The 25259-nt window shown below is 39.8% G+C and overlaps 1 protein-coding gene across 2 annotated transcripts in view; it reads left to right on the top strand.

Annotated features, from left to right (window-relative positions):
- Positions 1-25259, top strand: part of kdm4b (lysine (K)-specific demethylase 4B) — a 46939-nt gene that overhangs the window by 6754 nt on the left and 14926 nt on the right. Inside the window, exons 5-13 of one of the 2 annotated variants that reach the window (XM_051376143.1) lie at positions 236-429; positions 8955-9004; positions 13289-13392; positions 15690-15827; positions 21948-22144; positions 22364-22611; positions 23070-23320; positions 23654-23774; positions 24848-25008. In XM_051376143.1, the coding sequence (XP_051232103.1) occupies positions 236-429; positions 8955-9004; positions 13289-13392; positions 15690-15827; positions 21948-22144; positions 22364-22611; positions 23070-23320; positions 23654-23774; positions 24848-25008 (1464 nt within the window). The remainder of the gene's footprint in view (positions 1-235; positions 430-8954; positions 9005-13288; positions 13393-15689; positions 15828-21947; positions 22145-22363; positions 22612-23069; positions 23321-23653; positions 23775-24847; positions 25009-25259) is intronic. The other variant, XM_051376145.1, reaches the window with a different exon arrangement.

A 25259-nucleotide genomic window follows, 5' to 3' on the forward strand; every position in this document is an offset into this window, starting at 1 on the left:
ACTTTAGAGATTGTGTGTTTTGATTACTTTATTCCAGCATCTAAAAAGGTTTCTACAAAGTGATATTTTTTTGATACCCTGCTCAGTGAGTGAGGTACTATGATGACCAGAATCAGTACATTTTTGGTTGACTACAACACTACCTGGTGGTCATTAATACACTGTGAGGACCACTTTGAGCATAGAGACTACTCTGTACATGCTAATCATAAAAATTACTTTTGTCTCCATTCAGGACATTCAAGAGTGGAACATTGGCCACCTCAACACACTGCTGGATATGGTGGAGCAGGAATGTGGCATCGTTATTGAAGGTGTCAACACTCCCTACCTCTACTTTGGCATGTGGAAGACCACATTTGCCTGGCACACTGAGGACATGGACCTTTACAGCATCAACTACCTGCACTTTGGACAGTCGAAGTCCTGGTCAGTACTTTTTAATTTTATTTCTTTTTAAGGGAGCCTGGGCCTGATTTTCTGCCACTCAAATTATTTGTGCAGGTTTTGCTCTGGAGGACAGAGATCCGATCTCAATGAGGATAACTAGAACACAATAAAACTACTAGGTGTGAATGCAAAATCTGATTGTTAAATGTTGAAGTTATTATCAAAGTATTTTAAAACTACTACTTACACATTTTAAAAGTGATTTCATTCCCCTTGCGCCATTTCAATCAGCAGTTGCATTCTTCTTACCTTTAAATTCTGGACAGGACTTTCTCCACTGCATGCTTCTTTGAATTGTCACAAAGCAGCTTGAAAAATTAGGTCATACATTTTCCCATTTATTTCACATGTGATACAACTGCCCAAGAGGAGTTGTTTATTTGCTCTTAAGGACAGTGGCTGGATCAGGAGCTCTGTGGCAAACAGCAGCTGACATGTTGGCTCACACTGCTGGCATGCCAACAGCCAGAAGATTCTGCTTGCCTGATAGCATCTGAAATTATCGTACAGTGGTTAACAGCACCATCTAAAGTCCATGTGGAGTCTTAACAGGAACATAATGTGCCTGTATGGTGGAGATAAGGCAGCCATGATGAATACGGCAACGAAACCCTCTTTGAGTCCGGGTTATTTATTTGCCTTATCTATTTCAAATTTTATAAAGTTGCTTTTTAAGAATCGCATTTGTAATAAATGCCAGCTTATTTTGTTTGGTTTGTCCTTTCAGTTAGAGGTTTACTAGTATCATGCAGTTCTTTATTGGTAAAAGGAAACATTTGTACAGGGCTGCAACTAATGATTGTTTTTTACTCCCTGCTGTCACTTTACTCCTCGATAAATCGGTTAAGTGTTGGGTCAAAGCCTTTTCCAGTCCAAGGTGGGGTCTTCAGGTGTCTTGTTTTGTCTGACTGACTGTCCTAAACCCAAAGATATTCAGATTACAATAAAAGAAGACTGAAGTAATCAGCCAGTATTCACATTGGAGAAGTTGAAAGTCTTTGCAAAATTAAAAAAATTACAGCTTTCTCACAGCCTTCTGCATTAAAAATATAATTTGTAATGGTACCTAGTTGTAGAGATACTGGTATGAATAAACAGATCCCTGTTCCTCACAAACTTGCACACAGGGACAGTAGCATAGACACACACACTGAAGGTGATTATCAAAGCATAGTAGTCAGGACAGGAGCTTCTACCTGCTACAAGCTGTTGTCTGTGTGGTGTATGTTCTTCCTCTGTCACTTTTCCTGCTGTGTTATCTTCTTTGTATCATACATCAGGTTCCCTCAACCAGACCCTAACCGATTTAGCGCCCTAGGCAAGATTTTAGGTGGCCCCCCGTTGTATCGCAGTAAATTCCACTGCCAGTTATATACATACATATACTCACGCAAGAAACTGAATAGCTTTGTCTTTGACATTTTATTTTATTTTTAGAGAAACAAGTTGTTCAATCAAAACAGTTAACAAGAAAATAATAAATTAGAGGAGCTGGCCAGTCAGCAGGGTCTGTTGGTGCAGCCTTTATTCCTGATGCTGCATCACTGGGTTCTTCTGAGGTGGAGGCAACAGGAGGATCACTTGATGCTGTTGATGACTGTAGAGGGCCCAGGATTTGCAGGAGGTGGATTTAGATATTTCAACAGCGCATCTGAAGAGAGAAGAGGAATGAGTGACACAGTTGGGTGTTACAGTCTGATAATAAAAGAAATGATTCCAAGAATAAAATTAAATAATAAAAATGAAAAACCTAAGAGATGCATTACTTTCACTGTACTGTACATTAATGATATACAGTGCAATTTCTTCTGATATGCAAATTAGATTAGATTTAATCTTATTGTCATTACAGGGAAATGCTGATTAGCAGAATGCAAAGAAGCAGTAAACTGCAGTATAATATAACATATGGGAATGTATTAACATTAATGATGTGCACTTTAACATGGATGTAAAGTTTAACACTATAAACACACTTTAGACAATACTGAACTGTAACACAACAAACAACAAGGCTTACAACTCTAATATATAAAGGTGTGTGACTGTTACAAGCAGAGCAAACATTAGCTAACCAATAATAAATACAAATAAAATGTAGACAAATGTAAACACCTGCTGAATAGATCTAATCTTTACAAATGTCCCTGAGAAATATAAGGTGGGAGTATTATTTTTTTCCATAACAGCTGTAAGGCCCCTCATGAACTGACGTTAATAAAGTGTTATTATTGTTTAATAGGCTTTGCTATTTAGTTAAATTAATGTGGGCTTATTTTTTTCAGACTAAGAAATAATAGCACCAACTAGTTTTAGTATAAAAATATTGAAAGTTGCACCTTTTTTTTTTTCTTCCCCCATTGTGGTGCCCCTAGATAGACAGCGCCCTTAGCATTTGCCTATACTGCCTATGCCATGGGCCAGCACTGCCCTCAACCCATTTATCTCAGTGAATTAGTCTACTACTCATGACAGACCAGGGGTACAGGGTTGGAAGTTTCTATTGGGTATTAAACATCACAACTCTGTGCCAACTACGTCATTCACAGTTCTCAGATTCTTGTTTTAGGTATGTTTTGCAGGAGCAACAAGCTTTAAACCTTTAGTTGGGAATCGCTGCTATAGATTAATGCTGTTTATTTGTGCTACTTTGAGCAGGCTTCTCATTGGTTATTTCCTATTTTTATAACCCTTTGATATATTTGATTGTGCTCGACATTCGTTTGTTTGGGATTTGTGTTTTGGCGTTTAGATATTAGGACAAAAACTTCATGAATAAGGCTAGAATTAAATTTTGTTAGTCTCTACCATTTACAGCTGTTTAAGGATTGTTTGCAAATGTTTTCCTCCTTTTGTTTTTCTCTAAAGAATTGCAATTTGTACAGTACATCTCTGAAGCATGTTGAACAAAAGAAAAACAATACATCATGACCTGATTTTCACAGGTGGTGTGAAATTTGAGCTTTCATTGTAACTTTCATTGTAAATTTGAGCAGTTATTTTGCTTACTTGCTGTGCATCATTATTACATTTCCTTCTGTTTGTGTCATTCACCCCCAGAGGTCCCTGGTACCTGCGGAAAAATACTTTTTTTTCTTTTCCCTTTCTGTCGCTTGATTTTCGTCTGTGTGTGTTTTCCTTCTTTACTTCACTTTTGCTTTCCATCCATGGCACTGCAGGTGGTGAGCAGACCCAACCTCCAGTCTCAGAGTAGAAATACAGTTTTTCAGAAGTGTGTGTGCTGTGTCTGTGTGTCTTTCTCCATTTGCTCTCTCACCTGCCTCCTTTTTGTCACAGTATGCTTCCCCACCACCTTTCTCCCACTGGTGTGTGTGTGTGTGTGTGTGTGTGTGTGTGTGTGTGTGTGTGTGTGTGTGTGTGTGTGTGTGTGTGTGTGTGTGTGTGTGTGTGTGTGTGTTCGCTGCTGTGTGTGTGTGTTATTTTCCCGTTTCTTTTTCACACCTCTCACTGTGAGTGTAAAGTGTGTGTGTGTGTGTGTGTGTGTGTGTGTGTGTGTGTGTGTGTGTGTGTGTGTGTGTGTGTGTGTGTGTGTGTGTGTGTGTGTGTGTGTGTGTGTGTGTGTGTGTTGCTGTGTGTGTGTCATATATGGTGTGTTTCCCTCTGTGTGTGTAAAAGTATGTGTGTGTGTGTAAAAATTAATTTAAGCTGTGTTTTAGTCTGGTGGGCAGTCCAGTGGTAGCAGTTACATGCTGAGCCATACAGGTTCACGCCTGCTTTGTTTTCGGTGTCACTGTTTGTGGATCTAATCAATGTTTATCTGTGCGTGCTTTGTAGGTAGTGGGTGTTACTATCTTCTCATGGCCACTTTAACAAGACACGTTGTTAAAGTGAGTTCTAAGAAAGACTGTATAGTATAAAACATAGTTAGGAAGACTTCTTGAGACATTTTCAATGACTATTTTTCTTTGTAGAAGGTTTCTTGTGAAAAGCTGAATAAATTAACATTTCAAGGCCTTTAAAAAAAAATTTTCAAACATTTAGTAAGTAATTGATAATTACAAAGACAAGTGCATGTCACTTTTTGCTGTTATTAATTGGATCATTTTAGAATATGTTACTGCCTGCCTGTATGGCTTTTCATAGCTGACATCTGCCCATGCTGAGTCTGGAGTTTTCCAACCCATTAATGCATATTAACTGGCTTCTGAACTTGCTTTCTTCGTCTTTATACTTCCACTTAACTTTGCCCATACCCATCTTCCCTGTCATTTGTTAAGACTAATTCACTCTTAGATGGATGGATGCACACCATTCGTTTCCTTTTTTAACGTGCTCTTTTTCTTTTTACGATTTTCCTCGCTTTCTTTGAATTCTCTTGCTTGGTTTTGTTCTCTCTCTATCACTCTCTCTTGGTGCTCACCAAGCCTTACCACCTTCAAATTGCGGAAATTGAATCATTTTTTCTTTTACACTTGTGTGTGGTGGGGTAATTACAGGCTGTTAAACAGAGCATGCCCCCTTAAAACACACACGCACACGCAGTCTTCTTCTCCCCTCATAGTGCAGCCGTTTGTGAAATTAAGTCCATTCCCCCCGCAACTCTGCTCCCATCAAAGTCAGACCCCACCATAACCACTACTATTGCCCCACACACACACACACACACACACACACACACACACACACACACACACACACACACACACACACACACATGGCGGATGTGCCTTAGCAGTCTGTCACTTTCTCTCTGCCTTTGTCCTTCCATCATTCTTTCTCTTTATTTTCATTGCTGAAACCCTCAATCACCCCTCTACCCCAACACACACAAGTGGATCTGCTGTCAGATAAAAGATTAGCCTTAGAGCATGTGAGGGGAAGGTAGGGAAAGGCTGACGAAAGAGAATTGAAAGGGATATTTTGAAGTGTACCCTGGCTGTAACTTCCCTGGAAGGGAGGAGTTTATTATGAATCCATCAGTTCTCAAGCTCCGCTATAGTCAAAAGTTTTTTAACCAGTTTTTTTTGTGTCCCAGAGGAGAGAAATGCACAGCCAAAGATCTGCATATAGCATTAGTTGGGTTGTATGGATGTTGGGTTAGGTGTTCTGGACTTTGATTTTGTGTTTGCAGTAATTGAAGGCATCCTTACAGGTCCCATACTGCTTGCATAGAGGGTCTGAGAAGTGCTGCCAGGAGCATTCCTCTGGTGTGTGTGTGTGGGGGGGGTGGGGGGTGGGGTGTGGGTGTGTGTACGCATGCAAGCACAAGTATAACAAAAGAGTTTTGCATGTGGAGATGGTGTAGACAATTGGAAAACGATATTGTGTCCAGTGTATGTTGGGTCACAAAAATGTAATAAATATTAATTATTTTAGTAAATATTTGAAGCAAACCATTGCTCAATGCTAAATACTTTATTTTAACTGATAACATTAATGGTTATATTGTTCAAACCATAGTTAAGGGAAGCCAAGTCCGAAAAACCATTCCTGTCAGTCACCTTGTTGTAATCCGTGTAATTGTAATGCAAAGCCACCAACCATCACTAGCAGCTGCCTTTTAAAATAAACTCTAATGTCAGTCCTAGTACACTGAATTCTGCTTATCCAAAAGAAACTTTACACTGTTTATTTTTGTTTAAAGTGTTAACAAACTACTTCAACAACATGGCATTCAAAAATAGCAAATTTAGACAATTTATCTGGGGAGACTCTAGGCTAGCAATATATCATATAACATATTGTATAAATAGCCCAAGTTGGAAGAACGGGAGTTTCTTCCCAGTTTCTTTGTGTAGTGAGAATGCAGAATAATGCTGCCATTATTATTAATAATACCGGTACAGTTTTATTGAATAAATAAATGTACATTGCTAGACTAAACATTCTGCTAGTGTTTTCCCCCACTGTCTTCTGCTATAGCAGAGGATGGCAATATGCTGTCTGACCTGCAAACCATTAAAGCAAACCACTTTTCATATGTGATCCGGCCGACATGTGCACTCAGTGCTTAAATTGCACTTGCATATAGTTGTCCTTTCTAAAAATCCCATGTTAAAAACATCTTAAAGAGACACTTACTCTTGTTACCATTTTAGTGCAGCAATAATCAGCGTACCTCTTTATACACTTGACCATGAAATGGAAATCACTAAATTACAAGAACGCACATTTATGCAGAATGCCTATAGTGGTGTGAAATACAACAACTAACACATGCTGCGCCGTTTCTCATGCCGTCATCACAGCTTAATTCCACATGCCAGGAATTCTGTCCCACCTTAGATAAATCATACTCTTCCTCAGAGAGGTGGAAAAGTTCAAGTCTTCATTTGCTGTGTGTTGTTTTATTTGTGTGATTCTCTCTCTGCTGCCGGAGTGACAGACGTGTTGCTGCCATGGCAACTGTGGCCTTAGGAGGGAGGGAACGGGAGGAGACGCGCCGATCTGCTGATTTGTGTAGTTTGATGCTGGGATGGAAGGGATCATCTGAAGGATGTTCTCTGGTGCGGGCTGCTCTGATGCGTGTACATTTACACAGAAATGTCTGCAATGTGATTCTTCCCAAGGATAGAAACACCTCTTTTTTAAAGGAATACTCAATTTTAGGAAATGCATTATTTATTATTTATTACCACTTATTTTCTGTCTTAGGGAGTAAGATCAGAAGATCAATATTATTTTTTTCTTCAAAACAGAGGTATATCCCTGATGTGTGCATCTTAGCTTAGAACAAACACTCTAAGGCACATTACTTAGCCCCGACATAAGTTACTACCAACATCACAATGATAAGTGCAGTGGAAGACAGGTCTATTAAATACATTGTAAAATGTGTTTTGAGCCACATAGCTATAAATATGGCATAAACTACTATCAGACAAGTGCTCAAAATACAAAAACAGTGATACAGGACAGCTTGTGTTGTGTAGTTGCTGACCATTGATAAGTTGGTACCAAAAAGCTATCAAAAAGTAAATAAAGCACAGTGATGCATATGAAGGAAGCACTATATCTGGTCACTGCCCGTTTCTCTGTGGTTTAATGAAAAACCAATTTGTTTCTTGTCACTTGCTCCCAAACAGCATATATGTTGATACTTGTGTAAATCCAGTCTATAATAATATAAGCCTAGAATAAAAAAAAAACACTGGAGGAGGTTGCACCCTTCTGAAGCTCTAAGCTTTCGTCTACAGGTGGCAGTGTGGCACTGTGTCTTGGCACCACTGACTGAAATTGACTTTGTCTTTTACTTTCTTTGTGTTTATTATTTCTCTCTCTCTCTCTCTCTCTCTCTCTCTTTTTCTCTCTTTCTTTCTCTCTCTCTCTCTCTCTCTCTCTCTGTCTTATGCTCCTGCTCATTCCATTTCTCTCTCCCCTTAAGTGTTGTTGCTTCTCACCATCTTTCCATCTTTGTTCTTTCTTTTTCATTTTCACTTCTCTTTCTCCCTTTTTTTTCAAACATCCATGCAGTTGTTGAGGGTTGTGTTAGGAGGGAGGAATGTCAGCTTTTTCCCCAGCCATTGTTCATTGCCTGATGTCTCTGGGGTGTTAGGCAACTCAGAAGAAAATAATTGCAGTAATAAAGAGCATTGTAATAACGTCACAAATGAACGGATCAGATTTGAGTTTTGCTGACTCCCTCCCACTCTGTTTTTACAAATAAACTCGCTTTCTAAATGTAGCTTCTGACATTTTTTGTAACAGCATATGCTTTACAGTGTCTACCTCATTATATTGACGTCTTGGTAACAGTAGGTATTTTGCTTTAACTGTGGAGCAACACTGAACCAGTGCCACAGGGCCACTGTATGTGTACAGAAGTAAAACATAAGCATTGATAAGAATAATGATTGATTAGCACAATGTGTTCATGTGTTAAACAGAAGGAGAGAAAGGGGTGATGAGGTGTTCTTCATGGGTAATTTCATTTCTTAAAACAGTTAATGCTGAGGGCAGTGAAATAACCCAGCACTCCCAAAACAGTAATTTCTCCTTGTCCTGCCCTTTACCGGTCATTTAATCTTTTCCACCCCTCGTTTTCCCCTTCTTGTTCCCTTTTTAAATTATAAATATATAATGAGTATCTAGACAATGCTGTAACGTAGGGCTGCATTAAATACTATTGTGTCAGCTTTACTTCTCAAGGTATGTCAATAGTTAACTCTTTTCATTGGCTGTTATTTGTGCAAATTAGATTGCTTGGATGATTTTGCAGTCATGTACCAACTTAGTTGTAGCCAGCTAGCAAAGTACACATGACCATGTGTCTTTGGAGTGTGGCATTGCCGTGTTACAGCTCAGACTGGTCTTAAAGAGTAAATTCAACAGGATAGAAATTCTGATCAGCAGCTGAGGAACAGAAAGAACCTAAAGGGTTCTTATCATTCTAAAATGATGATATAGCTAGTGGAAGAAGATGATTCAGAAAATGGAACTAAACACATAAGGCATGGTACACCTTGTTTTTTATGTTGCTTCACATGTCAAAATTGTGTGCTTCCTGTAATAATCGGATCAATTTGTTTCCCCTCTGTCTGCAGGTATGCTGTTCCACCTGAGCACGGCAAGAGGCTGGAGAGGCTGGCACAAGGTGAGGCCCTGCTGATGTTTTCAATTAAAATCCATTTGCTTTTGCCTATTTTACCCTTCCGCACCATGCCTCGGCTTTCTGTTTGTCACACAAAGCATGCACATGCACATTAAGCGAAGGAGCAAGTGCTTCAGACTGGTCAATACACACCATGAAATCATACACATGCCACACATCCAAAGCACACTTACTTGTTCTCCTGTGAAAGGGAGTAAGGGAAGTAAAGTAGCACCTCTCAGTTATACCCTGCATCATTCCTCTTGAGCACAGCATGCACAACACTGTTAAGAACCCTTTACCACTCACACTAAACCACCTTTCTGCTGTTTCTCGTCTTGCAGACATAGTAGTCATCACATTGAACTGCGTAGTATACGCTGCGAGCCACACATTGAAAAAATCTTTGGCATGTACTGAGTGGATGAGAAACTTTTATATCACACTTTCTCACCACATACAAGAACATAGAGTTGTTAGTCACCTGACGGTGCAAAAATTGACTTTTTGAGAAGGAGGAGTCGCTTGAAGAACAAAGTGTGTGCAGTCACCTGCACTATAAAGATCAGCAGGGCTGTAGATGGTGAATTTGGAGGAGAGGCTTGTTGAACTGAAGCCAGCTGCATCAACTGCCTGTTCTGCAGAATGAGTTGGTTGGTTGGGTATTTCTCAAATTCACACAATCGTGTGTGTCTCAGATAAATAGTCTGAAGTGAAATAGTCTTTAACCACTCTGCCTTCAGTGTTTCTTCATCCATCTACCCTTCTGTCTGACATAAGATGTCTCCTTGCACTTCTCCCTTTTATTTCCAACTCCCATGTTCTCGTCCTCCTCCTCCTCTTTTTATTCCTTGTTTGGATCAATGAGGATTAACTTGTGTATTGTATGTTGCTCAGAGTGAGGTATAAGATGTGGGGACGATGATGGAGAGTTGCTCAATCCCAAACTACATTAAATAGACACCGTTTGTCCTTGTTGTTGTGAAGAGCTGGAACAAATCGATGATCACCAATGCCACTTGATATCCTTCTTTTGTACGGTCGGAATATGTAACGCACAATGTGTGACATGAGACAGACAAGCAATGTCTTTAAAATAAAAATGAAAAACAGCCAAGTAATATTAAACATTAGTGTAAATGATGTTGACATACTGTAAGGATGATCACAGATTTACCTATTTGCACATGTACATGCAAGACTGGCTTGGACTATATAAATGGAAATCACAGGTGTAACTCATAAACAGTAGCCCCATTTCATGTGGATTTGCCAGTAAGTCACGACAGACTTAGTGGAACTGGCACACCTGAATGATATGCAGCCATTACTTGTGTTGTAGCCCTCCTAATCAATGTATGATTCATACTTAAGTTAAATAGCTGCAAAATCAGTATAAACAGAACCACTGCCTTGGATCAAATTGATTAATTTCGCATTAATAACTGTAATAATGGCTGCTTTCTGTTTCAGTTCCACAGCTCTTGTATTGTTTGTGTTGTTACTGGCCCACCTAAATGGAATGGAGGCACAATTAGTATTATTATCTCCAATTGTGCTTTTCAAATGTCTGCTGTAAGAAAAGCATCATTATATCAACAATTTAAGTCCTAGTACACAAAGTCTCTGCTGATTAAGAATCACCTAACAGTTGTTGTTGTTAAATGGCCATAAATATCAATAAGCAGATTTTAACTGCCAGTTACATTGTTTGTCAGGAGCGCTGATGCTCTGAAGTGCCCTCTTTATCTTTTCATTATTGTTTCAATATTGCAATTTAAAACTTAAATGAGAGTGGTTAGTCCTCGTTAGCTGATTGGGACAAGTATTTCATATTCTTAATTTGAGTTTATTAACTTAATAGTTCTGAATCTTGACCTGCAGTAATCATTACAAATAGCTTGAGCCATTGAAGCTAATTTTGAATATTTTTTCGTGTGATGTTTTGCTTTATGTCGTGTTTTCTGATATACTAATGGGGATTTTTTAACAAGATTGAGACTAAACCTAAATAGATTTGATAAGAGTATCAAAAAGGCTCAGATTTGATAGTACTGAATTTTAGAATACACACTGTAGACATTTTTTTATCACTCTTCATGTTTGGCATTGAGCTTTCAGTCACAGTCAGAGTGCAGCCTTCCTCTCTCCTCTTATCTAAGCAGCTGGCAGTGGGAGGAAAGCAATGCCAACGTTATTTAACAAGCACCCACTGACCTATCAAAGCCATCGTGAGCACAGGTAGCCAACTGTTTACGAGGTCCTAAAAAGCCAGTTATGAGCGTAGTAGGAATGCCTAATGGGGCTGGGACAATGGTCTTGTTACTTGAAAACTCCTCTCCAAACATTTGACACAGCGACAGCCGCTGCTCTTATCGCTCCTCATCTCCGCATTATTTTAGTCATGGCTTCACACTTACTGGATTGGGAGGAGAGAGGAGGGTGCAGGGTTGCAGGCAGGAACTTAATTTTCAAACTCAAAAGGACAGAATGACGCTTTAAGTTAATATTACCCCGCGGAGAGCTCAGAGAGCCAGCTGCATTTTAATGGGGATTAATACCCGGGCTCTGTCGGCACATTATTCACCTTTATCAGCTCCAACAAGCAGGCAGGCGATGGGAGAATAGAGGCCTTCTCTCCATCTCTTGCTTTGTAGGGTGGAACAGAGGCTGAAACAATGCAGTGAAAATGAAGGATGAAATGGGTGCCGATTATACTGTCAGTCACATTAAAGTTTAACTGGGTGGAGGCTTGGATGGACCCCCCTTTGAGGCACTGGCGGGTACAGACAGTAAAGAGTGGGGGAGTGAGTGATGGAGGAGAAACTCTTGCTTTTGATTATGCAGAGGCCGTCTGAGTGTCTCTGTCTCCAAGAGCAAACGTGAGCCTTTGTTTTAGTGAGAGTTGGGGCTTTGAAAACCCAAAATGTCAGAGGGGTATATTATGGTCTCGGAGCACTATGTGTTTTTAAGAAAGTGTGGTGGTTGTTTTGTAACACAAAAGGTAACATTGCAAAGTTCCAGCAGCTATATGCAAGTGGGCTTTTGATGGTATGTTTATAGAAGTAGTAGCTGCAATCACACCTATGCACTTTATACAGTTTGGCTGGTTTTGTGAAGTGTGATGAAGGTTTTTTTTGTTTACAATTGACCTTGGGGGTGTAGACATGCACGGCAGTTTTAGACCTCCTTATATTGTTTTGGGATTAATTATGACACCGTAAACAAATGAGACCGTGGTTAAAACAATTGGTAGCCTTTGTGATCCAATCTTGTTAGTACTGCTGCTTTCTAAAATTAATAGCTCAATGTATGTATACACAATTTACTGCCATTGCAAACGTAGACCTTCCAGGAAAATGTTTTCTCTCTGGTCGTGCTGAATAAGATAAAGATTTTTGGAAGTGACAGCAGCAGTCCCAGTTTTGTGCTGCAGCCTTTCTTTGTGACATAATGCAATCCCCTGAAATCCAACTCGGGGGCATACTAACAGTGCATTTACATGCACTTCGGTAATGTGATTATTCCACACTTTTGTCAGTAAATGAATTCACGCCTATGTCAATGAGAAGCTGGATTTCCTTTTCCAGTTTGTGGGATTAACAAAAAAATACCATAGACAGCTATATTTCTGTGTAATAGTTTAAGTACTAATGCTTTGGCATTCCTTAGATACTTACCTGCCTTACTAGTCCATCCCTGAAAACTGCCAAAAGAACCTCATGTGATCATGCAGCATGTAAACTGAGGTTTTAGTAATCAACACAACACATGTATGTTATGTCATTTTTCTTTTTTTGATTACTTACTATTTTAAAATGAGAACATATTCATAATTTTATTATGTCAAGTATTCTTGGTGTGAATTCATATGTATTGATTCTCGTAGAGGTTGATTTCTCATTGTTTTTGCGGGATTGTGGTCCAATACTGCAGTGCTGCAGTGTCAGTCATCTGCATTAGGTGTCAGAATATGGTGCAAATACTGTGGCAACATTGATGATTGTGTCCCCAATCCTGTGCCAGTTGACAGGCAAGGATCACAGAGCTAGGCAATGGTAAGATCAGGGGTTTGTGAGACCAGGAAACACAGGAAAACCTGCTGCATTGGTGTCAGCTTAACTGATAACCTTAAATTTACTGTACATCCCCCATTTGTCTGCTCAGCAATGATATTCTGTTACTAGACAATACCTCACATAGACACAAAGGAGAGACAATTTGAGTTTCTCTGGATTGTCAGTGAAACATCTTAAATTTCCCCTCTTCGCTGTGCCTTCCCTGCAGGCTTCTTCCCTGGCAGCTCCCAAGGCTGTGACGCCTTCCTTCGCCACAAGATGACGCTGATATCTCCATCCATCCTGAAGAAATATGGCATTCCCTTCGACAGAGTGAGTGGCCATTGTTCCACGTTGCATGACATAAAATTACTCATTTTGGTCTTAGTATTAGTATAAGTTTCTGCATTGTACAGCGGGAAAAAACTGTTTATATACAGATACTGTTACAATACTCATATGTCTGTAATAGGCCAATATCTGCTGATTATATCAACCAACCAACCAATCAACCGGTCAGGACAATCTCTGTTATCGTTAGACACAGCAGTATTGAATGAAAGTCATGCTGCTTGCATATAGGTAGAGCCACGCGCCTACCTTTTTAAAATGTGTTGACACAGCATCACTCATCATTCAATGTCCTCCCCTCTCTCTTGACTGCTAATTCAAGTGTCTAGCCTAACACTCCATTTAAAGAAAGAGATTGTATTATCTCGGGGTCACAGGACTGTAATATCTAGCATGTCAAGTGACTAAAGTCTACCTTGGCTAACTACATTAAATTGCATGTTTTTGCATTTTTTGCGTCTTGCATAAATGACAGAAAAAGTAAAAGAACGAATGACAACACAAGGGAGGTTAGTGAGTCAGATTCGATCCAAACATCGCAGCTGCTACAGGCTATAGTAATGATACAGTATGTGTAATGATCTTCTGTTGTGCCTGTCATAGAAAATTAATTGTCCTTTTTTTTTTCTTCTTCAACTTTCCATTTTGTTCTATTTAGTAGGCAGTATAAATCCTCACAGTGCATCAATTAATGAAAGATTGAAGAAAAAAAAAAAAACTGGCACAGAACAGGCATACAAAGTACTCCACTGTCAGCAGAGGGCCCCCGCCCCAACCCCATTTATCTCTTCACTCCCCCCTCAGGACGTCATTATCACAGCGAACATGTTACTTGTTACACACCTACAGTACCTCTCTCGATTCATGTGTAAAAATAAAACCGTCTTCTTGCGTTCTTGCAAGAGCAGAAAGGGATGTTTGATATCTGAACCACTGCCTTTAGTTGAGGAAGTTTATCTCCCACTCTCAGCCTCTACCCCTGTTTCTCCCTTCATGCCTGTCACCTTGTCTGGCTTGATGTGTCTCTTGATTGCCTGGATCCAGGCTTCACAGAGACGTTGAGATCCACAGCCAGACATATAGGGCTTAAGTTTTGGGGCAACACATCAAAAAAAGAATGTGCTTTACTTGTCCTCACATTTTTAAACTCATCACTTCTCAGAATAACACTGAGCTCATGGGAAGACACTCAACACTTGGAGCGGCAGTCAGGTTAGGCTGAATTAATTTTGCTCGCAAGTCAGAAAAGTTTAGAGAAAAGTTGTTTCTGAGGAGTTGAACTCCTCAATGGCAATTGTTGCTGATGTGAGACTCATGAGTAATAATAGAATTATATTTTTAACATTAAATAGATACTATACAGATGATACTTTTAACGGTCAGAATATTGTGAGTCACAGTTGCAAGTAAGAATTTAGTAGATTGGAAAACAGTACATCATAAATAAGGAAAAAAGCAAAGCACAAAGCATACACGTAGAGAATTAAACATTTCAGCACTCAGACATGTAAAAAAGGAATAAGTGAGCAAAAGTGAAAACTCTCAATTACAATATTTTGAGGATATAAAAAGTGGGCACCTAGTTAAGGCAGAGTGAAATGATGTCTGTAAAAATCCACTTAAACAAAACTGAGAAAACTCAAACAAAGTATTCTGTGTAAAAGGTTTTCAAATGATGAAAATGAAAATTTAAGGACTGCTTTTTAAAAGTTTCTTATTAAAGGTAGGAGGATCGATTGGCAGCAATAGAATATAATATTCACAACTATGTTTTCATTAGTGTATAATCACCTGAATATAGGAATTGTTATCTTATTGTTACCTTAGAATAATACTTTTATGGGGCTTGCCTGGTGGAGCTGGCACCAGTGTGGCAGGGTCCAGCCTGTCGCCCTTTGCTGTCTAATGGAGGCAAAATGCCCCAGGAAAAAATAAATAAAATAAATCTATATATGATTTTTTTAAACTGTTTTTTTTAAAACAAATTAAAAATAAGTTCAACAGTATGATTGATGATGAACCTAATAAGTTTTTATTTACCGAGCTAGTTTATTAGATGCATAGTTGTCTTTATTGGATTAGACACTGCAGTGGACAGCTATTTTCTCTTACATCTTCAGCTGAATTAAAAGAGGATTCAGTTATGTATCAATTCACAGACTTGGCCTGGCAATTTCAGCAATCTTTTGTTCACATGTTCACATGTACACATGTTACAAACTTTTAATATGTTGCATTTAAAATGTTTAAATCCGTGTTTTTTTGCTCGCTATGAACAGATAACTCAGAATGAAGGGGAGTTTATGATCACCTTTCCGTATGGCTACCATGCTGGCTTCAACCATGGCTTCAACTGTGCGGAGTCTACAAACTTTGCCACCCTGCGCTGGGTGGACTACGGCAAGATGGCTACTCAGGTAAGATGAAGTAGACTTACAGGATATATATTCAGTCATGTAGCAATAAAATGAAATCAGTGTAACAGAGATGACATTGTTAAATTCCATTTGGTAAAAATGTGGAGATTTAACAGAAAGACACACTCTTATGCCTAGAAACCCTGCCTAGAAATATTTCATTATTTTCTCTAAACTGTAAACTATTGGCATCAGTAGTATGAATCTATTGGAAACAAGATATGACATTTTGAAGTGAAAGAAGACATATCGTACATATGGTATGGCACATATATCTAACACTCCACTTGAAGAAGTTTGATCCGATGTGCGAATAAACAGCAACGTTGTCGCCATCTTGCTCTGGCTGTTTGGTTTTCTGATGGGATGAAGTAATAGATCATATCAAAATATAAAAGCACAGTCTGGTTCTCTGCTGCACACCATCTGTTACCGACACTAACTGTACCCTCGCATCCTTCCATTGACGCAAACTGCCGCTTTGCCTGTGGGCTGCTGAGCATGAAATTGACAGGGCATGGGTTGGTTGTGGACGGAAGCCCAACTACAATGTCCTCTGGAAGAACCTCCCCCCTTGTCTCTATCCTATACATTTCCACTTCATTTTCCTGTTCAGTTCCCCCTCTCTTCCCTTGTGTGTGAGTGTTCACACATATGTGCGTGTGTCCCTATTCCCTGCTTTCTCTCTACTTGGCTGCATGTCAGATTTATGAGGTGCCAGTTTGCAGAATTACATCTCCCTCCCGTCTCCCTCTTTCTCATTTTCGGCCTTCTTACTTTACCCGTGTGGCCACTTGTAATTTAAGAACCAGTAGTCCAGGCTCCAGCAGTCCTCCCTACATCCAGCCCAGTGCTCAAGGGAGCATCTCCACTACACTTGTCTCAGTCTGATAAAGAAGAGTGGTCCACTCTGCACTGCTAATCCGAGTCGACAAATCGACAGAGCAGTACCGCACACGCTCAGAGAAATGTGAAAGAGAACAGCTCGGCCGACGAGACATGCTCTTTCTGCCAGTCCATCTCTTTCTCCCTCTTTCTCTTAGTCTTTCCCAGAGCTGTTCTCATTCTCTTGGGATGGAGTGGCAGCATGGTGGTTACAGAGATTGTCCTGTGTATGTCCTCGAGCAACACCCTGAACCTATTCAGGGTCCCTCACTATGAATCATTCTGAGAAAGAGGGGAGGTCCAACCCCCCTTCACTGGGTGTGGTATATCTTCTCATCCTCATCATTAAGTGGAAGAATCCAAAGCCTTTTTTCTTGACTGCCTTGCGAAAAAATTATTTAGTTATACTGTTAGTATGGACGCATCTTAATACTGCATTTCTCTGTAGGCAATGTCTGTACATTGACTGGAATTGGTTACCTTTTTTTGGTATTTCATAGTATAGTAAACAAAAAATTGTTTTTTAGTCAGGTTTTCAAATACAGTACAATAATAAACTCATCCCTTAAGGAATAACTTTTGAAAGAAGAAGTAACCTTATTCTTTTTACAAATAAAAAGTTGCTGTTCTTGACAATAAAATGCAGCCTTGGCCAGTTCAATACAATCAGGGATTTTTCTGCTGCACACTTACTATTGTTGTTGTCTTATTGTTGTTATTTAATGTTAGCAAACGTGGCCACCCACTTGCTTTGCTACAATGAAGTCTGTCACTCTCTCTTGGTCTTTTAACTTAACCCTCTCATCTTTCTCCCACTGGCTCAGGCAGTCATCTGTTAACTTGTTTGGCTGTCTCCCCTCCCTCTCCCGCCCCCCCCTGCCGAGCTCTGTTCTGTCAGCCACAAACAGGACAGTGAACGATGGGGCTCAGGATCGAATTTGTCACTGTTTGGGGGCTGACAGCACACGGCGGAGAGGAGGAGAGAGTGAGCTTGGGCGTGCTTAATGTCTCAGTCTTCTTAAATACAAGCTCCCCAACTGCTGACCCATCTGTCTGACTTACTAAGCGTACACACACCTGCGGTCAAAGCAGGCCCACTGTCAGCACTCGTGTGCTGTAAGTGCATGTAATTAGACTTTTATTATTTCAGACATTGCAGTCTTAATTAACCTTGTCCTCAGCCTTCCTGACTATGCATTAGGTACTGGCCTTTTTATGTAATTTTTCCTTCAACATCTGACTCAGAGTACTTCAAACTAACATGGCTGTTGATTCTAATTGACTAGTGTAGGGATCAGCTTAAAAAGAAAACGTGCCAAGCATCATTACATTACCACCCAACATCACATTCCCAATAGATGCCAGGGATATAGGTCTCTTGTTTAATTTGAACAAAACTTTTAACAGGGTCACCAAGTATCATCCAGTGCTTAGGAAAACTCTCTGGTTAAACTAGTTTGTACCATTAGTCACACTGATTTACATACTGTACATGCAATTTTTCAATTAACCAAGTTTGGTAGAAAACATCCTAGAAATTAGCCCACTGAAGCACTGGACGTGGCAAAAAGGATCTTGCAGATTATTTCTGAAAATAGTTATGTCTGCTGCACCATTATGTTGCTGAATGTTAACAGTTTCTGTGTTCTGGGTCGGTAGTATTCTCAATGAAAGCGTCTTCTCGTTTGTTTGGTGCTCAGTCACACTTTGCTGCTGTTCCCCCAGGCCTCCACGGTGATTTTTCTGTCTGGAAGAGGAGCAGAAATCATCCTCCCAGTTCCCAGACTAAATCACATCACTTTTTCATCTTGAAAGTGAATTGCAGAGGTCTCACTCTGTCTTTTTTATATTTGTTTGCAGACGTGTCTTGTTTCGGAGAGCCCAGACATGCTGTGATTGGACATACTAAATTTTTATTAGACTTTGTTTATGTGCAACCTTTGTCTATGATAACCAATAAACAAAATGCATTCTTTCAGTTTTGTGGTAGGCTTACTGCATTATTAAGCAGATAGAATACGATTGGTCTTGTAGAAAACACTGCCTAGAGCCTTAGACAACTTGTGTTCAGACACAAAAACTTGATTATCTGCCACACAAACCTAGCAGTTACTCACATTTGGTGTCGTCATCTTGGAGTCTACCTTGACTTTCATTATCACATTAGAGACCTGTGAGACCTGTAGGTGCTTGTAAGACATGGGATAGCCCACAGGTAGTGTCTGTCACAGTGAACCCCAGTACACCACAGATCATACTTTAAGTGCAATTTCGAAATTAAAATTCTCACTGAGAACAACCCCTAATGAAAGTACTTGCATTTGGTAAGGCAGCACAATAACGTGACAAGCCCAGAGATTTCACGATTTTTTTGATGTTGGTGAGAGTTGCTATTCCAGGAGTTGTTGTTTTGTTTCTTGCCACATAGTGAGATTTGTACAGTTTTATCACAGTTGAAATGTTGCTGACATTTACAACAGAAAACTTGGTGCAGCATAAAAACAGATGCAAAAATACTTTCTGTTAGGCACACAGTCAGGTCTACAGTTGTGAAAGTCATGCACCACTTACTACTTAACATTTCTACACTGCTTACTGTTGTTTTTTAATATCTACCTTCTTTTCAGCACATTAGGCTTATGTTGTTTGGTAGAGGGTGTATATTAGGAGATAAAGAAGGGAAAGAAATAAGTGGGAGGGTGAGAAAAATGAGAGCATTCATTTAAACGTGGTCAGAATTTTTTATACAGCATGCATTTCAGCGAAAAACCTTAGAAACATTTGTGTAACAGACACAATCAAATAAAGGTTCAGATAATGTTTTGTCTCATTTCACAGTAGGTTTTAACAGCATGAGCAGCTGGATGATATACAGCCCTGCTGTGCAGTATATTCTACATTTTGCATCTTTACACAGTTTAATTACCTCCCCAATCATTCATTCTCAGGATCATCTCTCTAGTTATTTCTATCCTCATCAGTTATGCGATCAAAGAAAGCATAAATAATTTTGGATAATCACATTTTTCGAGCTACTGTGGGTCAGGTCAGACTAAAACCCTGTTTGGTTATTAGTGCTTGGCACATCCACTGAGTCCACTGATCCATAGAGAGTCCCCTGGCTCTAGGTTTTCTGTGGCTCCAACAATTTAGCTTCATTAGGAGCCCAAGTATACTTCAGGGCTCATTGACTGCCTGCCTCAGGGTTAGTTTTTGTTTTCACAGATCTTGTGCATCTCCAAATCTGTTTCCCTCCTCTAATTAAGTTTTTATATGATAATAAAGTGTAACTTTTCCTGGCCCTTGATGATGGCAACAATCTCCATAACCTCTTAATAGTTTCATAAAAATAAAACAAACCTTTATATCCTTTTTACAAATGAAAATAGGACATTCTGCCAGTTACAATCAGTATAGGAGCAATATTTATCTTGTGTTCTTTTGCGTTTGTAGTTTCCTGGTATGATGCTGTTTTTATTTAAGGTTTCATGATGGTAACAATCAGCTGTACCCATGCTCACTTGCCCCCCTCTGCCCTCCCACTTTCCACTCCAACAACCCCCACCATATTTTAATGTTTCCGTCTGTCAAGTGTTGTCTAGATGATATGTAGGCTGGATATTGTTTTGCTGGGGAGGACGAACTGCTGTGTTTCCAGTAATTGAACATAAGGTTCTCAGTACAGCTCAGGAAATAATAGGTCCAGAATGTAATACAGCCAGCAAGGCACAAAGAAAATATTTTCATCTCTCTCTTTCATCCCCCGTCTTTGTTTGTTCCCTCTCCTTCCTTATGTTTCCTTCATTCCCGAACTTCTTTCTGCTGTACCTGCCATTTTCCCCCCACACTCAACAGCTCTGTCGCTCCTCCTTTCTGTAGTCAGCAGAATGATTCATTGACTTGTAATGTAATTATGAAGGTTTATGGAGTCATATTGAGGTGGGTGTGGTTATAGGATGCAGCTATCACAGTCATTTACCTATGAGCTATCTGCACATTACCGCATTTAGCAAACTCTTATTACCTGCCATATTGTACTCGCTACCTACAAGAATAAATATGCGTCATAGAAATTTACAACCTCATGGGGACACTGATTATTGGCAAGCTCCACTGTACACTCATTTCCTGTTTTGATGTGTGTTATGTTTTTACAATAATTATTACAAATAAATGTTAATTTTCGAAATAACAATTTATAAAAGAAAGACTGAGGTTGAAAAATAATGTTTTGCTGACTGAAGAATTGGTGCCTGCTTATGTTGATGGACCAACTCCTGATAAACACATAGCAGTAGTGAATGGAAATAAGCATTTACTCACATTTTCTTTACTGATTTACTCGACTTTGGTTAAAATTTGCACATTACAATTACATAAATTTGGACTGAAACACAGCTACAGAGATGGAGATTAGAATGGTGTATAACTCAAATCATTTCAGCCCCAGTTACTGTCCTTCTACCCAAGTCGCCCCCATGAGCTTTTTGCTTTAAAAGTGACCAATTGCAGCAAGCTCAGGTTAGCTAACGAACATGTCTCTATTTACTCATTCATACACACAGAGCTCCTTTCACTCCATACTGCTGCAATATGTACAATATCATTCAAAAAACCTCTCATTAGTAACATTACAGTTGTCAGTCCTATACACTGGTAGCATGAATGCATTCTTGTTAATCCATATTGCAGATCTATTTGGGGTGAAATCAAGTTATGTCAGGTATATAATACATTTTTGCACACATGATATCAACTGGAGCATATTAATAATGTTTGCTTCTTTTATGGCAGTAAAACCTCTTCAGCAGGGAGATAAAGACATAACATACTTGTCATACACATGAATCTAATTATATTGATTATAAAACATTAAATTCTTTATATGAATGCATATTATTTAAGTTAAAGAACCATTTCTCTAGAAAGTGGGGGATTCTGCTCCTTCTCTCCCCCGCTGCTCTTTACCATTCATCCATGCTGTTCTTTGGGCTTCTTCATCAGTTTGCCACAGATTGTAACCACCTCATTTGATGATTGACTGCAGAGTTTTCAGTCAAAAATCAGTCAAAGTGTAACTAAAAATGGCATTTGTAGTACCTGCTCCATATGTAGACAAACCACAGCATTCTACCACTGTGGAGGATTATTCTTGTTTGCTTCACACCCTACCTGCAGCTGTTCTATACTCTCGACATAAAGTCATTTCTTCCTTCTTTGCTTGTTCCTCTTTAGTGTACCTGTCGTAAGGACATGGTGAAGATCTCCATGGATGTGTTTGTGCGCTGCCTGCAGCCGGATCGCTATGAGCTGTGGAAGCAGGGCAAAGACAGTGTGGTGTTGGACCACCTTAAGGCCACTGAGCTCAACAGCCCCGAACTAGATCAGTGGAGGCAGTATCGTGTAGCCCAACGAGAAAACCTCCTACGAAGGTGAGAAGCCAAGTTACATAAATGATCTAAATTCTGAGGTTTCAATACATAGGTTACATGTGGTATGCACATAGTAATGTACATTTAAATACACATTAACATTTTGAATGCATTTGAAAAGTGTTCTTTTCTATATATTAGCTTCTTCTGCTCTCAAATGGATATGTTTTTATATACATTTGAACTTAATTATTTACCGGTCTTTGTGCTCTGCCCCAGGGCCATGCAAAAGATGAAGCAGGTCCGTCGTCTAAAGCTGGAGGAGGTGAAGGTGCTGGCCGAGGAAGGCATTGAACTGAATGCTGCTGAGTACCAGCGTCAGGTAGAAGAGCGCGAGGCTCAGCGGAGGCAGGAGAGAGAGGAGCGCCTAGCCAGAGAGGCCATGTTGACCCTGGAGGCCATGGAGCGCGAGGAGCAGGAGGCTGCTGAGGCCGCTGCGAAAGCAGCAGAGACTCCAGCTGTAAAGGGTGAGAATGATATGAGCAGTAATATTGATTTTTTTATGTGCTGTAATGGAACTCGTTGTATGTAATGGTCATCTGCTTCTAAGCAGCAAAAAGATCCAAACATGGTAATGAAATGATAGCGGAGTGTAACTTCATTCTGAGTGTGTCTGTGTAAATGTATCCAATGAGCATAATACTGCATGACAACTGCTTGCATAACCTATGAAGTGCTAAGACAGGAGAGTGATCGTGTCCTCCCAAACTTGTGACACCACTAAGTGAAAACTTACTGAGCTATATGTAAAAAAAAAAACCCATAGATTTCCTGTCTGTTGCTGATTTTGGTGATTAACATGCACCGTAGAGACATTTGCATGAAGAGAGATTAAGATAAGACTAAGAATAACGCAGTTGCTTTAAGTTTTTGATGAGCCATTGCTACTCTTCTAAAGTTTATTTTTCCCATTTGTCTTTGCCAGCAGAAGAACCCGAGGCCAAACCACAGATCTTGACAGAGGACATTGACAAAAAGAAGCACAAAAAGCCGAAGAAGATGTCAATTGCCCACGACACCATGACTGGGTTTGAGGAAGCATTTAAGCAGTTTGCTACATCCAGCATCAAGAAATCAAAGAACGCCACAGTCAGCGATACAGAGGTGGAGAGCCCTCTTGCCTCAAGACCGAGTGACATCCCAGCAGACAGCAAGCTGGATGCGACTGCCACCCAGGTTAGACTTTTCAGCTCTGAATTTAGGTGTGTTTTATTGAGTGTGTCTACATGTGTACTAGTACGCGGTTTTGAGTTTTACCCTGTTTTGACCATATTTGGGATGGAATATGAGAAACCTGCTTATTTATATTTCATATCCCTGTATAGGCTACAATATTATAACAGTATCCACGTTTCTGATTGTCTGCCTGGCTTTTGATGTCTCACCAGCTGTACCATTAGATCATATTCAGAAACTAGTATAAGGTGTTTACATGCTACAGTAGTTGTCTATCGGAGTACTCCAAATAAAATATTCAGGTTTCTCAAAAATCATCTTGTGTTTTATCAGGCATGCTATTCCAAGATGAAGATGCCAACAGAGGTAAAAAAGAGTCGCCGTCACCCCCTCAGCAAGCCACCCATGCGCTCCCCTCTGTCCATCTTAAAGCAAGACCCGAGTAGCGACAAAGGTGTGTATCTGTCATTATACATTTATTTAACCTTTAAAATATTTTCTTATTTTAAACTGCTGTTTGTATGGAAACGTTTCCTACTGTAAGATTTTGATAAATCTGAATGTCATTTGAGAAGTACACCATCAGGTAGTGTAAATGCTGTTTAATTTCTCACTGAGTTGAGTTGTTAAATGTTGACAAGTGAATTATATACAATATATAAAAATGTGACAGTTAAATTTAAAGATTGAGATTAATCACATATAATTGATCAAAAGCAGGATCTGTAAGAAAGCCATGTCAGCTGAACCCTGATTGTTCATCTGTCGCCATCCTTTCTTTCCCTCCCACATTATTTATCCCACTCCTCTCTATCATGATACTTAGAATGAAGAAGACACAATTTTTGTTTTGATTATCGATCTGGAGAAAGAAAAACAAACAGGACTAAAGCTCCCTGTGCAGATAATGAAATCAAGACTGCAAGGCCTCTTTTCACTCCCCTACCTTCTGTCTTTTTCTCTTCATTTTCTGACTGACACTTATTGATTCGGGGATCATGACTTCCAATTACCTGCTTTCAAAGTCACTTTAAGTTGGCAGCAGGGGACCCGACTCAGGGCCTGTCCTTCAGAAGGGTGGATGGGGGACAAGGAGAAAGAGAGGGCCGGTGGAGGTAGAAAAGAGAGAGAGTAAAATGACAAGCGTGTGAAAGTTCTTCCTGCCTTCTGTCCAGGTTTAACAAACAGTCTGGATCAGTAGCTTCAGGGGCTTCACTGCAAAATTGATTCCAGACCCACAACAGCAAGTTGTTGATGCTTGTGCTATTTGTGCTCATCAGCCAATTATATCAGGAGTGGTGTTGCTATTGTCTGGAACAGAATGGGATATTCTTGTCTCTTGGCAAAGGGCTCCCTTATTAAAAAGAGCATTTGGCTTTTCCAAAAATGCTTCACATGCATTTCAGATGAAATTATTACCAATAATGAATCTTCCATTATCTCTTCAGTATGCAGGACTTACTTCACACTGTGGATGTCTTCTTTTCGAGCCACATGTCTTTAATGGATTAAATGTTTTACCTACAGAGCTGTCCTCCCCTATACCGCTGGACAGCGACATGAAGAAACAGGAGCACCTGTGGCAGAATCAGTCGCCCAACTTCCTGGCAGAGAAGGCCTTCAATGCTGCAGTGGCAGCACTCCAACCACACTGTGCTATCTGTTCACTCTTCTGTCCCTACACAAAGGTACAGCCGGACAATGCAGCAGAAGCATATGTATTAAGAGGTAGTGAGGTAGCAGTTCAGCAGATTAGTGGTAGTGTTAATGATGTTCATCAGTTAGTAGTTCAGTAGCAGTAGTTTAGAATTAACAACTATTTTTTTTGTTGTTCACTCTCAGAACTATCCTCTTTCAGTAAATCCTGACTGTGTAAAGGCTGACTAATAACCAACATGGATACAATCCACTAACTGTATTACTACTGCTATCTTTCCTC

Source organism: Dicentrarchus labrax, unplaced genomic scaffold, assembly GCF_905237075.1.
Source record: "Dicentrarchus labrax unplaced genomic scaffold, dlabrax2021, whole genome shotgun sequence".
Lineage (NCBI taxonomy): Eukaryota > Metazoa > Chordata > Actinopteri > Moronidae > Dicentrarchus > Dicentrarchus labrax.